The following is a 14,709-nucleotide window of genomic DNA, read 5'->3' as shown; positions in this document are numbered from 1 at the left end:
ACCCCCACCGTCAAATCCCTCTCCCCCTGCCCCCCCTGAATCTTGACCCTTTTACACTCAAGGCACCCCACAATAGGCTTGAAGCACCCCTTGGAAAATGCCAGCTCTTCGCTTTCACTTGTTTTTGACTATAGGAAAATACTACAGCAACTCCACTGTTGCAAAGAACACAGAAAGACCACACCAGGGCAGTGTGTTTTTAACACCAGGGGTACCTATGTGAAACCTCTGGGTTCATCTGGTTAATCATGTTTGCACACCCAACGGCGCTAAGACTGTGTGGCAGCCTGTGGCACCCTTGAAAGGATCTCAAGGCACCCCATCGTGCTGGAGCTCAGAATTGTAAGCCAGGCTTCAGCCTTCTAAGGTCTGGTCTGTAGCCAGGGCTTGTACTGGTACAGCTGTGTTTGAGAAGGGTGTGATCTCTGTCAGTGTATTGGCACAGCTGCTAGGACACATACTGCTCGACATGTGCCTGCACCCATGGAGTCTCTCCCTTTTCAGGGGCTGCCTTGGGATGGGACATTCTTTCTGGTATACCACCAGCAAGGCCCACAGCATTTGCGAACTTATGGAAAGCTTATTCTGGATCTCCTACTACAGAAGAGCCAGGGATTTAATTATCATTAGTTATCATTACTACTACTATGAATAATAATACTAGGGCATCAACAACAGCAGCAGCAATAATAATAAAATAATAAACAATGATAATCATTACAACTATCATTGGTGCCCTAGTATTATCAAGCATCGTTATTAATAATAACAACATAATAATAATAATCGTAACAACGCCCCGGGGTAACAGCTGAACGAGGTGCATATGCAACTGTGGCGCGCACGGGAAAGGAGCGCGTCAAGCTGTCCCCGATACCATAGAGCGCCGGTCTTCCGAGCATCCAGATAAGTCGCGCGCACCTCACACCGGAAACTGTCAGTGAAGCCGGACCGGAAGTGGCTCCGAAGGGACGGGCAGCCCCCAGAAGCCTGGCGCAGTGTCTGCGTGCTGGGCTGGGCGATGAAGCCGGCGGTGGATGAGATGTTCCCCGAGGGCGCGGGGCCCTACGTGGACCTGGACGAGGTGAGGAGGGGGTGGGGACTGAGGGAAAGGCTGCGCGCGCAGCTTGCGGTTACGGCTCACTCTCGCTCGCGCTGCGCGGAGCCTGCGGAGCGGCCGACCTGCCTGCACCGCCAGCCAATCTGATTGGCTCCTCCCGCGGGGTGGGGCCGGCGACGGTTGAGGGGTAGGAGTCCCGCCTGCGCGAAGAAGACGTGGGGCGGGTCCCCGTTGCTGACATGGCTCCACCCCCCCCAGCCCCCACACCTATGTTTGGCTTGGGCTGATAGCTTATTGTCCCGCCTAGGGCAGCCCCCAGGCTAGTTGCTGGGAATTTCAGTGCTTATGATGAGTAAGGCATGCAGGAAGGGCAGTTTCTGCTGGCCCGTGGAGAAAAATGAAAGGCAAATCAGCAGATGACTGATGGACAGCAGAATTGCGAGCGAGCTTGGGCACCCAGCCGCTGCCGTCCAGTTGCTTGCTACGAGGAAAGGGGGTGTGGAATTATTAAAAAAAAATTGTTTTATTTTGGGGTTTGTTGTATTTGGGAAAATATGGTAGTTGCTGCCCCATTGGAAGGGAAAAGGCTGTGGTCTGACTGCAGCATTTAGCACCTGCCCTAGCTGAGGTGTACAGCATATGCTATAAGAGGGACTCAGTAAGCAGGGGATATAGGCAATAAAGCTTGGGTATGCAGCTGGAAATGATGTGAGGTGAGGATGTCAGGTTGCCTGTCAATAAGCAGATCTATACTTTTAATCACACTGTCTGGAAGTTGGTTTCCTGGTTCAAGACGTGCACCCCGAATTTTTGATTGCTGATTTTCAGGGAATGGTGCATGTGGTATGAGAATTAATACATTATATCTTGAAGTCACTTGCATTGTATTTTTTGTTAGTAAACAAAAGGCAGTAATTGATACAACTGTTTGTTTTTAGGCAGGGGGAAGTACAGGTCTGCTGATGGATTTAGCAGCCAATGAAAAAGCAGTTCATGCAGATTTCTTTAATGGTAAGATTTAATTTATTACATTTCCATTGCAGTGTTACTTAATTTTTTAAAATACAGAAGTAATGCCAGTGTAAATTGGATTGCTTTGTATTGATGGTGAATATATGGCTGTCAAAAGTCAGTTTTAAGTGGTTCCCAAGATTTGGAGTAGACATTAGGGCCAACATGATATTTGGTACTCTCTAATCCCTAAATAAACCACTTAAATTTTGCCTTCAGTAATGTAACATGATCTATTTTATTATGTGACAACATGCAACTTTGTTTAAGAAGAACCCTCTGCTTCCATCATTACATGCTTTAAAATCTCGACGCCCCCCATTTTTCATGGGAAAATTCTTTTTGTGAATTCATCTCAGTTTGGAATGAGAGGAGCAGACGGTTGAAGCCATGAGCCTGCCTCCATTCAAATCAGCAGCAAAATTCTTGTTGACTAATGTGGTGCAGGAGACGGTCACCTGATGTTGGGTTTCAGATTGATCTAGTTTGTTTAGCTTTTACTCGCCTTTAATAAAAAGTATATGCATGTGCAATGTTGAGTACTATACTGTGTTGTTTGTTTTGTTTATTCCAACTAGATTTTGAAGATCTCTTTGATGATGATGACATCCAGTGAAACAAGTCTTCTAGCTATGCAGTGTTAAAAGGTGTGGAATCCCCCTGTAGGATTGCCGGTGGTCTCCTTTAAGAAAAAACTTGGAGTAAATTTGTAAAAACGCATTTGGAGATATTGAAAATTCAGTGGTTAAAAGGTGATATGAAAGGAATTGTGAACTGCTGTTACTAGGAAGCATGTTTGTTTTCTTTAATGTACTTGCTGATGTGTTCATTTAATAAACTCTCCCCTGGATTTGTTTCCAGTGTTAATAAATGCTGATGCATTTAGAAATTCCCTGAAGATCCTGCTTTTGTGGGGAGTGGGTGGGGGGGTAACATTCATTGTTACTTTTAGGCATTATACAAAGATAAACTACAGAATATATGATCTTGTTTTTCAATATTTAGGATTAATCTAGCCTTTTTTGTGTAAAAGTGATTGATTCCCTCGCCCCGGCCAGCTCAGTCTCCCCTGGCTGGGATGGAACTAGTCATTGAGCTGCGGTAGCTCCCACCTGCCCTGCAGAGCTCAGGGCTAAACCACCATGTTCCTTGCCAGCCTGGTGCTGTCAGCTGGGGGAGCCTAGAGCTCCCCCTCACTGCTGCAGGGGCTCAGAGCAGGACTGCGCTGCTCCTGTCAGGCTCAATTTGTTTTTAACAGGGGCACACATGTGGATGCACACTGGGGAGTATTTTAATGGTCCTGAATTTTCTGTAATTGCATGTGTTGACGCGCCCATTGAAGACAATGCCAGAACTCTCACTGATGTCAGTAACTGCAGATGTGTTTGTAGTAGCAGCAGTAGCTACAGCTATGCTGCCATTGTGAATTCACAGAATGTAACTAATACAGACTGAGAAAAGGATGCTAAATTAAATGTAGGCTGGGTTGTAAGAAGGGGGGAAATACTGAATGGTGAGAGACCTTTAATTATTAAGGAAAAGATTTTGCTGCTCCTATTCCACTTTTTTCTGTTGGTGTCACATTCCTTAGGTTTAATAGTCATCTGGGTTTTGAAATTCTTTCTGTCTTATGGTGGGTGCTTCTGAGTTTGTTTTGCTACATATGTAGAGTCTGCCCTCCTGTCACACTGAAGGATGAAAAACCTGAACGTGCTGTTAGCAAAGCTGGAAAAAATGCTAGCATCTAAGTAAGATTTTTATTCTGTGGGGGACTCTGATATATGAATAACTCCCTCTTTCTCTGTGAAGCAGGGACAGTTGCCCCTTTCTCACATATCTGAGAAGTGTAAAGTGCTCCATCTGGGGAGGAAAAATCTGCAGCAAACTTACAGGCTTGGTGGTGCTGTGTCCAAAAGGGACCAGGGGTCATAATTGACCATAAAATGAATGTGAGCTGCCAGTGTGATGCTACAGTTAGCAAAGCAAACAGTATGCCGGCCTGCATCAATGCATCTCAAGCAAGATTAAGGATGCTATTCTTCTGCTTTACTCGGAATTGGTGAGGACGCAGCTGAAGTACTGTATTCAGTTCTGGGCGCCACTCTTCAAGAAGGATGTGGAGAAGCCTGAGAGAGTCCAGAGAAGGGCCACTTGTATGATTGGAGGCCTGAAGAGCAAGCCACACAAAGGAAAGGCTGACAGATATGGGACTGTTCAACCTAAAAAAAGGAAGACTTTGGGGGGATTTTGTGGCAGCTTACAAATATATCGGGTGAGCATCAAGGCCTAGGTGAACAACTGTTCACCAGAGTGCCCCAGGGGAAAACCAGGAGCAATGGTCATAAACTCCTAGAAGAAGGTTTCAGACTGGATATAAGGAAAAACTTCTTCACAGTTTGTGTGACCAGACTCTGGAATAGACTCCCAGTGAGTGTGGTGCAGGGACCTACCCTGGAGATCTTCAAAAGGAGACCAGATGCACACCTTCCTGGGGTTATTTAACCCCAACAGGCTTTCCTGCCCAGAGCAGGGGGGCTGGACCCGATGGTCTCACAAGGTCATTTCCAGTCTTAAACATCTGTGAATCTTTTATCTGTCTTGTCAAAAGAAAACCCCATGAGGAAGACTGATGCTGATATAACTCACAAGGGTGTTGCATTTATGCTACAGCCTGTTTAAGAAAAAAAAAATCAGAAAAGAGTGCTAGATAGAATACTGCCAGTTTTCATGGTCTACCTTGATAAGACGCACCATTTTAGTGGGTGTCACTAGCTGTCCATTTGAGGGGCCAGTTTCTGACCCAAGTATTTCTGTTAATGTGTGAGTCTGTTTCACTCTGCTCAGCTCCCTGATAAAAGGTTGATGCAAGTGATGGTTGCATCTTCACTAGTCAGTAGGCTTAGATGCTCAAAAGAAGCGCATGCATGGTTTTTCATGAACTCAAGCGGGTTGAAATAGACTTTCATTTAGAATCCTAGGTGCTGCTTAGGCACTTAATAGGTGGAATAGGATCTGACCCATATGTGTGTGTTAATATTAATTCACTTTGCATGCTAGGTTCAGTGTTGACACTGCTTGAATTTCATACCCTGACTGGGTTTTCTTTCTGTCATACTGAAAGATTTCTACTAGGGCACAAAGTGCCTTCAAACAGAAAATAGGCAATCTAGTCGGCATCTCTGCAACACCAATAAATGAACTAGTAGAAAAAACCCTAGGGCATAGGTAATTTAATCTTCCATTGGCCCAGCAGAGTTGCTCTGAAGTTGTGCTTGTGCAAGGAAGACGAGAGCAACAGACTCATTGCTTTACGGACAGTCCTTAGAGTGTATACAGTCCTGCTGACCGGAGGAAGCACGCCCACAGCTGATCTCGCTGTCTGGGGGAGGAGGTCCCCCCACGGCCGATCCCGCTGGCCGGGGGGGAGGGGGTCCCCGCTGATCTCGCTGCCTGGGGGGAATCCTCTCCCCCGCCCCCCCTCCCCCCACAGCCAGTCTCACTGGTTTGATTGTGGGCTTTTTATCATGGAAAATCAGACCTCCCCCCACCCCCTTAGCTCACAGAACACAAGTCCAGGTCTCTCACTCCCAAACCACAGCCCCCTAGCCCTGCTGGTGCTCCTCATTCCCCCCCATAAGCCCCCGGACCTGCAGGTACCCTTTGTCCCCCACCCACAGCCCTCTGTGCCACCACCCCTGCTGCAGAGGGAGCCCCCAGCTGCCTGGGCTAGGGGGGCCAGGGACTTGCGTCTGCAGCCCCTGTCCCAACAGGAGATGGCAGCTGCTACTGCAGAGTGAAGTGTGGCTCCTCTGCCCTCTGCAGGCTCAGGTGGGGGGTGGGCAGATTCCCCAGTACTGCGCATGCTCCTGGGGGCCAGCAGGGAACTGTGCCCCCCAGATCAGTGTGCAGGGTAGGGGTGGGTGTGGCTGCCTGCTGCAGGCTCGGGCTCCCCACCCTGCTGCCCTTCCCTGGGGCCTCTGCAGCCTAGCAGGTGTGACCTGGTGCTGCAGGGAACAAACAGCAGGGCCATTGCAAGCTCTACACTGCCTTGGCAAGATGTCCCCTGCCTGTGTGGCTTCAGCAGGGGCAGCGGCACAGGGTTGTGCCCCTCACTGCTGCCATGCAGGCAGGGGATGCCTCTCTGGGGCAGCATGGGGCTTGCAGCAGCAAGGAGCTTCGCTGCTCAGTCCTGCTGTTCCTTGCACTGCCAGGTTGCACCTGCTGGGCTGCAGAGGCCCTGAGGGAGGGCAGCAGGGCTGGGAGCCCAAACCTACAGCAGGCAGCCTGTTCCGCCCTCACCCCTGCCCCCCAGGGAGTGCATGCAGTACCAGGGAGCTGGCCCCACCCCAGTCTGCCCCAGATAAGCCACCCATGGACCTGTCCCACTCCCTGCTGGGGCCCTGTGGCCATGCATTGCAGCCCCAGGCCCCATACACTACCCAGCTGGGGATCAGCCCCAGCTGCAGCCCTGCCCAGCTCCATTCCTCCCTCTCTATGGGGTCCTCAATCCCACCCCCCGACTTACCTGCAAGAGCTGCTCTCCAGGCTGTCTGGTGGCGATGTGCATATACATGAACATGCACCCCCTGCCTGACTGCCCTCCTCCTACTTCTCCCCCCATCAGCCCCTTGCTGACTGGGATTCTGCCAGCCTGCAGAGAGCTCTTTGCAAAAGTGCAAAATCTGCGAGTTTCTCCATTAGAATGAGAAATCCACATTTTCCTTGGGTAAAGGGGGAAATCTGCATTTTTGTTTATTTTTCTATGGGAAATGGAAAACCCGGATCCCTGCTTATTAGTGTGAATGGAGAGGTCAAAAGTACAGTACTGCTTCTGTTCCTGAAGAGGCTGAAGGTTCTTTCGTGAGGATTCTCATCAGGAAGTGTACTTTTGTTGGGTCTCTTTTGAGATGATGTTAAAAAGCATTGGGTAATTTCAAGAGCAGAATATCCTTTATCTTCAAATTACCTCTGAACAATCCTTTGAGGGTCTTTTAGATCTAATTAGTTTGCAGACAATTAACCTGTTGTCCAAAAAATCATGGTGGTGATGCCTGTCTAATAAAGCATTTGCCTTCCTTGACCATTACATTATCCAAGCCTTGTTTGTCTGTCACATCCTGCATAATTACACAAGAAGGTGAATTGGACTTGGCAGCATTTCATACTCACTTAGCAGTGGTATAATTGGCATTACAAGCTGTTAATGGAAAGATCTAGATCTCAGTGTCCAAGCCCCAGTTCTGAATAGCTTTATGGAGGGGCTTAACTTGAAGCAATGTGAGTTATTGCACTGGCTTCAGCAGACCTACTTGCAGAAAACAAACTGCATTCTTCTAAATAGTCCAAATGCAACTTTTACTGTGCATTTTCTATTAAAAACATTAAAAAGAGCTATGAAATAATTTTTCCAATAGGTGTGAATATTGCTTGAAAACTGCCGTTCTAAAGCTGCAAGGAGTTTGCTATACAGTGTGCACAGTATTCCTGCAGCACCTCTTCTGAACTAACTACCAGGTTAGCAGGGGCACCCAAAGTTCCAGGCTGTGTAAATGCTCCAAGAAGAACAACAAACAGGCTCAGATCTGGCATGACTTTCTGTTTTGTGGTTCTTTTGTTTTTTACTTAATTTTTTAGGAGCTGAAAAGAAACTGTTCTTCCCTAAGTGGTTCACATGAATAATGGAAATACAAGGTATTTTCTCAATAAAGAAGGAATTGATTTGGATGAATGTATCATTTGAATTCATCTAACTTCCTCAAACTGTGAGGAAGCTGGTAATTTCCTTCTTGCACATTCTGAATGTACATTTATTCAGCACATCAAAACACACTAGCTTGAGTACAATGTGGCACTGTTCTTTGAAAACTACCAGTTATCACTAAGGTAAGGCAAAATGTGAATGCAAAGTAAGGGCTCTCCCTGGGGAAAAAAGTACAGTTCCGACTGAAGTATTTCATGGCAGGGAATAACTTACAGAAAACAGTTGCATGCAACTACTTTATCTCCCAGTTTTATATTTGGTACATTTACATCCCGTTTGCCAAGCAGCATGGTGAAAATTCCCTAAAGTGTAGCCTTCATGCTGAGTTATGATAAGGAATGCATATCCAACACAGTGAAAAGGGCAAGTGTTTGCTAACCCAGTTTTTAGTACAGCTGGTCAGCAAATGGGTGCCTTTCTTTTGTGAAAAAATTGATTCCCAACTCATTAATTTAAAATTCATAATATTTCTAACTAGCTCAGGCTTTAGCTACTTTCACCTTGGGTGGCTGTGCAATAGTCAATGGGAGCCATGCAGGAATTGCTGTAGTGCTGGGAATACCAAGCCAGACCTGCTTTCCCTGTACTTTTCACTTCTTCATAAGCCAGAGGGAGGGAGAATGTGGGAGTCACAAGTAGGGGTGTGCAAAGTGGTCCCTATTTGATTAGGATTCGGATTTGGATTCAGCCCAAATCGGGGACAGTGATTTGATTAGTTGATTCTGATCATTGTCCCTGATTTGATTTGGCCGAAGCTGAAGATTCATTGCTGATTTGGAGAATCGGCTATTTGGCCATAGACACAGATTTTAAAGTTTTTTCTACATGCCTTGAGGTACCAGGTGCAGCTCGTGAATGCTGCAGTTCTGGGGCAGATGGAGTGTCCCACAGAAGTACGGGGGGGCCCCCACATGTTTGGCAGCAAACCCAGAAATGGACCGGAAGTACTTCTGGTCAACTTCCAGGTCAACTGGGGAGTATGGTGGGGGCCCCCATCACGCTCCCCCAGTTCATCAATCAGCCACAGGGAGACCCCAGATGCTCCTCCAGACCCAGGAAGCACCAGTCGCCAAGCTTGGGGTGGGGAGGGGACTGCGGGGGAGCCCCCCTGTGTGCTTTCCAGCAGACCTGGAAGTGGATCGGAAGTGTTGCTGGTTCACTTTCAGGTCTGATGCTGAGTGCACTGGGGAGCCCCCCATGCTTCTAGGGGATGCTCCATGCACCCCAGCATCACAGCACTCATGAGCTGCCTGCTACCTATGGGTATGTAGAAAAAACATTTAAAGCTGTGTCTATGTGCAAATTGCCGAATCTTTCTGAAGCTCTCCAAATCAATTTGGAGATTTCCGATTCAATTTGGAGAGATTAAAGAGATTTGATTCAGAGATTTGGCCATTGAATTGGGCTGAATCTCTGCTGAATCGAATCAGGAACCGAAGCTTTGCACAGCCCTAGTCACTAGCACTTTCCTGTACTGTACGTTTCCACTAGTCTGCAGTGAGACATCCACCCATGGCTACCTACATTGATCATACTGTTTCTTTGCACTGATAGTGACATGACTGAAAGATAGAAGGCAGATGCATAACAAAAACAGCTGTGGCATGTAGGGAAACTGAAGCATTATAGTGTGATTAGAACTGCACTGCTGAGGAGCTGGAGAAAGCTTATGAGTCTTTGGTGCCAAATTAAATTACAGTATAGGACTTCTCTGAGGAGAGCTATGTGCTTCCAGTGGTCCAGTGGATAAGAACTGACTCTGGTGACATGGCAGTGGTTGGGGTATTCTCTCCTATTCCTTTCACAGGGTGTGAACAACCTTCCAATGGAAGAATTCAAAATGCTGTACAACCAACAAAGGTGTTTTGGAGCATGTCATTAGCTTATCAAGAAAGAGGATTTGTAACTGCGTACTGGTCATATCATGCAGCTGTTTAAAGCCCTTCTTTGAGATGGATGCCCCCCAAAAAGAAGTCCTTGCCATTTTCTGTAATGCCATACGTGTCTGTTTTAAAAAGGAGGCTCTCATAGTTGAAATTAATGTATTGTGACAGGAACAGAGTCAGAACTCTCCAAGTCCAAGTTCTACCAGCAGCTGGCAGCTCCTGCTGCTAAACAAATCACAGCTAAAGTGGAAGGTGCCAAGAACGGGACCTTGCTTGTCACCCCTGCTGTCACCTTGTAGTCAGGACTTGTGAAGGTAACAGTCTGTTCCCTTAGCTTGACTGCCCATTTGGTTCTGACACTTTGCTGCTGCTCTGTTGGAGTATGGATAGTGTTGCAAGGGCAGCTGCCCTGAAAAGCACCCCAAGGAGCCGGACAGCAATTCATTGATGCAGCGCTGTTCTGCACATTCATTAAGAGTAAGACTTCCACAGTATGGAAGCGTTGCAGGCAGCAATTAGAAAATTCTTGCTAGAACACCTACTGGTGCATGATTAAAGCTACTGCTGTAGCAACCACTGAAAAGGAACAAGGTTGTACAGAGCATGAGAAGGAAAGAAAACATCAACAATCTCCTGCATTCAAGGGCATAGGCAGGGGATACAAGGGAAATACCTGTTCCCCTTTTGGACATACTTATTTTTCAGTGATCACAAATGTCTGTCTACCCCATTCAGTCACTGCTCCAAGCAGTTACTAGGAATGAGAATAGCTATACTGCACTAGGAATACACCACAGTGCAAAGTCACCACTGATTTCCTGCTAGAGCTGTATTGTGCTTCTCCAAACCAAGCCTGAGAGAAGAACTTTAGGCATGAAAGAAAGCAAATGTGCTAATGAACTATTGTATCACTGTGCAGTAAACACAAGCAAAATTACGCATGGTTTAGTAACTATAAACAAGTATTTCTAAGAACATGGTTCCAACCTAAGGGAATCCTTAGCTGGTCATTTAGGAACTCTGTATAATCCCTGGTGCTAGAAGCATTGCAGGGACTGGTAGGAGATCACGTACATCTTCCTATTCAACTGTGGTTAGGGACTTCTCCACACCTGCGTCAGAGAAGCCTTGCCACCCAGGGCCAAAAGGATGCAGCTCTCCTAATCCTCTGTTATCAACTGGCCAATTCCTGAATGATCTAGGAATAATATGGCACAACCCTGCAACAGTGACTTGTTTAGTAGAAAAGATGCCTGTGCAAGTGGTATATCACAAAAGAAACACTCCCTTTGCACTAGTGCAGCCTGTACAAAGCAGGCATTGGGCATTTTTGTGAATTACAGGCCAGTTTAGAAAATCTTTGGACCAAAGAGGGCTACGTAAAAGAAAGATACTATTGAGCCCAATTACCAGTTCTTATTCAAATGCAATTAGGAACTTCACCAAAGAACAGTGTTACAGAAATGTTACAGAAATCCATGCCTCTGTCAAGTCAGTAGCAAACTATAGCATTTACTATCCAGCATGCAAAGTACAAGCCATAAATTGCAACTTGTAAATAAACCATGGTAATCTCAAACTCACAAAGGAGACTGAAAGCATGTTTAGAGAGAGCACCTCTATTCCTTAGGAAAAGAATCAAATCCCTGCACCCCCAACCCCACCTCAACAGCTCCCTGTTTCCCTAAAGTCTAGCTCTGTTACAGTCAGCAGATAAGCAGACTTTCAAAAGATCTGAGTATTGTGCAGTTTCATTGTGATAGCTGACCACCTTGGCACTTAAATGGGTGCTGGTACTTTAATCATCAATTTCCTTGCACCATCTGGTGGACATAAAGGATTATTGGGTAGTTCCCAGTTTCTAAACATGAGAATTTGAGTTTGGCCCAAAGACAGTGATAGGAGGAGATGCCAGTTTGAGTTGGAATAAGCTATATTTCCATGGGTGAGCAGCACCAGGGCAGGGCAATCCAGCTGTAAGTACTAAGAGCCCTTCCAGAAGCTAGGTGTGGCAATAAGTGGATTGTGACAGCCAGAACCAAAGAAATTAATAAGCAATAAATATGTGCTTCTTAGAGGCATTTGGAATTTTTGTCTAATATAAAGCTTGTATTTTTGTAACCCGCAAATGTAACTTGTAACTGTTTGTAAAACTGACTAGGCCTCAAAGACAAAGCTATAGTTGTAAAATTAGCTGACCTACGGTTCTTTCTTGCTCAGAATTTAGCCTTGATGATGATAAAAACTAGATTCAACCAGGTGGTTGGCCTACCCAGCACATTCCAGGAAAGCACATCTCAAAAAAGCATAGTCAGAGAGTTCTAAAGGGGTTGGATTTAGGTGGAGTAATGTTGATTCAAACCTGAAGAAGCTGCATTGTAATTTGCTTATTGGATAAACCCAAGTTTGGGTAGTAAACTTTTATAATAATTTTTAACACCTTTTAATCCTATAGGGTAATATCTATAAAACAAGATTATGAATGGCTCTAAAGCCAACAGATTAGCATAAGACTAAGCATAAAAAGCACATGCAATAGGTGACCAGTAGGAAGGAAGGAACAGAATGGTCCCTGCTGTTCCACGCCTGGACCCCGGACTCCCAGTGTATGAGGATCAGATCCTGATCAAGGGACCTTCCCCAGTAATTCCTCTGACAGCGTCGATCGAGGATGCCTGACTTCACTGGAATCACCTGGCACGCACCTGGAATTGAGGGACTATTGATAAGTTGCCAACCCATGTCTGTCTATTTGTTGTTTTCAACAGCCAGTGACTGATACCCTCACAGTACTCAGCTAGCCTGCAACAGATTGGTCTATTTCTCTGTTGTTATTATCTGTTGTTATTATTTACTATTAGCTCTTTAATACTGCATTATCTGCTTATCACATTTATCTTTTGGTTAACTGTTGTGTGTGTGTAAGCTATAAAAAACATGCCATTGCTTTACTCCCAACTCTGCCTCCTTGATCCCAAACCAAACAGCCTAGTGGCTAAATTGATATACTCACAGTGCCCAGCTGGCCTGTGATAGTGGATGCCCAGTAGCTGGGTCTCAAGCTTTGCAGAACATTTCCATGGTGGGCCATCTGCCTGACCGCTCACACCCAGGATCTCCAGGATTGGAGCAAGTCAGTGCAGATGAGGGTGGAAGAAAGTTATAAATAAAGGTGTTTAAGGCAGTCATATGATAACTGGGTTCTGATACCCACATCACTTTGGATGCAGGTGAGTGTGAGTCCAACTTTACTTATTAGGGAAGTCCTCTGTTACAATAACATTTAGTCCAGCGTGGCAGGTTTTACGGCCATTGAAGTTGAACTGAGAGAGATGCAGTTGTCATACCTAGAGGTTACACGACCTATCAAGCTTATAATGAGCTACAAACTTAACTATTCTGCACTGAGGTGCTGCTCCTATTTAAGAAAGAATGGAGCAATTTAGAACAAAGTTAGGTACAAGAGGTTTTCTTTTAAATTCTTGTCTGATTTAGATGAACCTGTAGGGAAAAGGCAGTGTTCTACAGAGTGAGAGGCTTGGCAGGGTCCCGGGAAGATCCAAATGTCTTTATCACTTTGGATGCAGGCTATAGATTTATGTTTCACTAGCAACTGAGGACAAATCAGCCATTAACCCAAGAACTGGAGTTGTGCTAGTTGTGTAGATCCTCAGAACACTGGTTTGTTGACAGGCTTCTGATGCATCTAGAAAGGAGGACAATGCTGCTGCTTTTCCTCAAGCTGTAAAGTGTCCAGTTGACACCTGCTCCATATTAGATCACATAAAAAATGACAGCTGGTCCCTGAAAGATAATCCGGAGGAGAAGAGAGAGAAGTGGAAGGAGACAACAATGTGGTTTTATGCTTGCACCAAAGTTCAGAGAAGACCATTTTATGCTGAAACTTTATTTGAAAGGTGACAGTGCAGCGATGCTGATACAGAGAACCCTGGGAGATTTAATATGAAAGGCTTTTGCTTAAAAATGAAATGCTATTTTCTTTATCTTATGCCATTTCCAGTGCTTTTGCTGTCTGTTATTTTTGTTTTACTAAAAAACTCTGTTGCTCTTTCTTTGAAAGTTAAGTGGAAACTAATAACATCTTCATATCCAAGCTTTGCATCAAGTTGCCCTCAGATTTAATACTGTAATATTTCTTCTGTAAAAACAGAACTTTGACCTGTGCTTCAAAAAAGCTACAGTGTAGGAAAATGGGGATCTCTGTAGAGTTATATGTAGTTATGTTTTACCTTCCTGCTACCCTAATACAATTACATGCTAAATTACTGAGTGTGTCAGTGGCTGCGCTTACTTTTTTCCTCAGACCTGAAGAAGAATGCATTGCCTTAGAAAGCTTGCCTAAGTCTATCCCAACCATGCCGTTGATCTAACAGAACATATCACCCACAAAAATCCTTGCCTCTTGTATAGGTCTGTGGTTTTCTAAGTTATTTGTAGGGTGAATTGCAAGTGTCTGACTGAACACTTCCCTTTCCATCTTGCAGAACATTCCTTCTATACATAATTGCATAAGAGTGCTGGGGGAAATATTTTGGCTGTATAGTTTATATTTTATAGTGCTATTTGCTCTGTTTGAATTTTAAATGTTGAATAATATTCTTTGGCAGAGCACTTAAATACAATTACAGCAGAAAATCACATTATAAATTGAAAGTAATGTATTGTACAGCATCTTGGATCATGATTAACTGTGAAATAAATTATGCCCATCAGAAACTAGGAGTCTGGAAACAATCAAATCCAGTTAATAATCGTTCTAGCATGGGTATATGCAGACTTTACTCATTCGGTTTATCTGAACTAATCTTGGAGTGCTTTTAAATGGATTCCAATGCATCCATTTTAATAGGCAGGCACACTTTTGCACGTGTTGGTGTGTTCACGCTCCTTGGTTACTTGTAGTAACTGCAGTCTGAACTATTTAGTACTGCAAAGTCATAAGCAAATGAAAACAAGGACTTGTTATAAAA

The 14,709-nt window shown here is 45.1% G+C and overlaps 1 protein-coding gene across 1 annotated transcript; it reads left to right on the top strand.

Moving 5' to 3' along the window:
- Positions 1-928: 928 nt before the first annotated feature.
- Positions 929-2,963, top strand: COPS9 (COP9 signalosome subunit 9). Its single transcript, XM_019503686.1, has 3 exons — positions 929-1,084; positions 1,999-2,071; positions 2,650-2,963. The coding sequence occupies exons 1-3, from the start codon at positions 1,022-1,024 to the stop codon at positions 2,685-2,687; spliced, it is 174 nt and encodes a 57-aa protein (XP_019359231.1). The 5' UTR covers positions 929-1,021; the 3' UTR covers positions 2,688-2,963.
- The last annotated feature ends 11,746 nt before the right edge of the window (positions 2,964-14,709 follow it).

This window comes from Gavialis gangeticus, unplaced genomic scaffold (genome assembly GCF_001723915.1).
Source record: "Gavialis gangeticus isolate Ggan-Ray unplaced genomic scaffold, GavGan_comp1, whole genome shotgun sequence".
In the NCBI taxonomy this organism is placed as follows: Eukaryota; Metazoa; Chordata; order Crocodylia; family Gavialidae; genus Gavialis; species Gavialis gangeticus.
The sequence above is the reverse complement of the archived record's forward strand: the minus strand, read 5'-3'. Positions and strand labels throughout refer to the sequence as shown.

What these genes read in the sequence shown, in the direction of transcription:
- COPS9 (XM_019503686.1), top strand. Translation starts at nt 1,022, where the DNA reads ATGAAGCCGGCGGTGGATGAGATGTTCCCCGAGGGCGCGGGGCCCTAC. An exon ending in CCTACGTGGACCTGGACGAG is followed by an intron (nt 1,085 to 1,998) that starts GTGAGGAGGGGG and finishes GTTTGTTTTTAG; the next exon opens with GCAGGGGGAAGTACAGGTCT. An exon ending in TCATGCAGATTTCTTTAATG is followed by an intron (nt 2,072 to 2,649) that starts GTAAGATTTAAT and finishes TATTCCAACTAG; the next exon opens with ATTTTGAAGATCTCTTTGAT.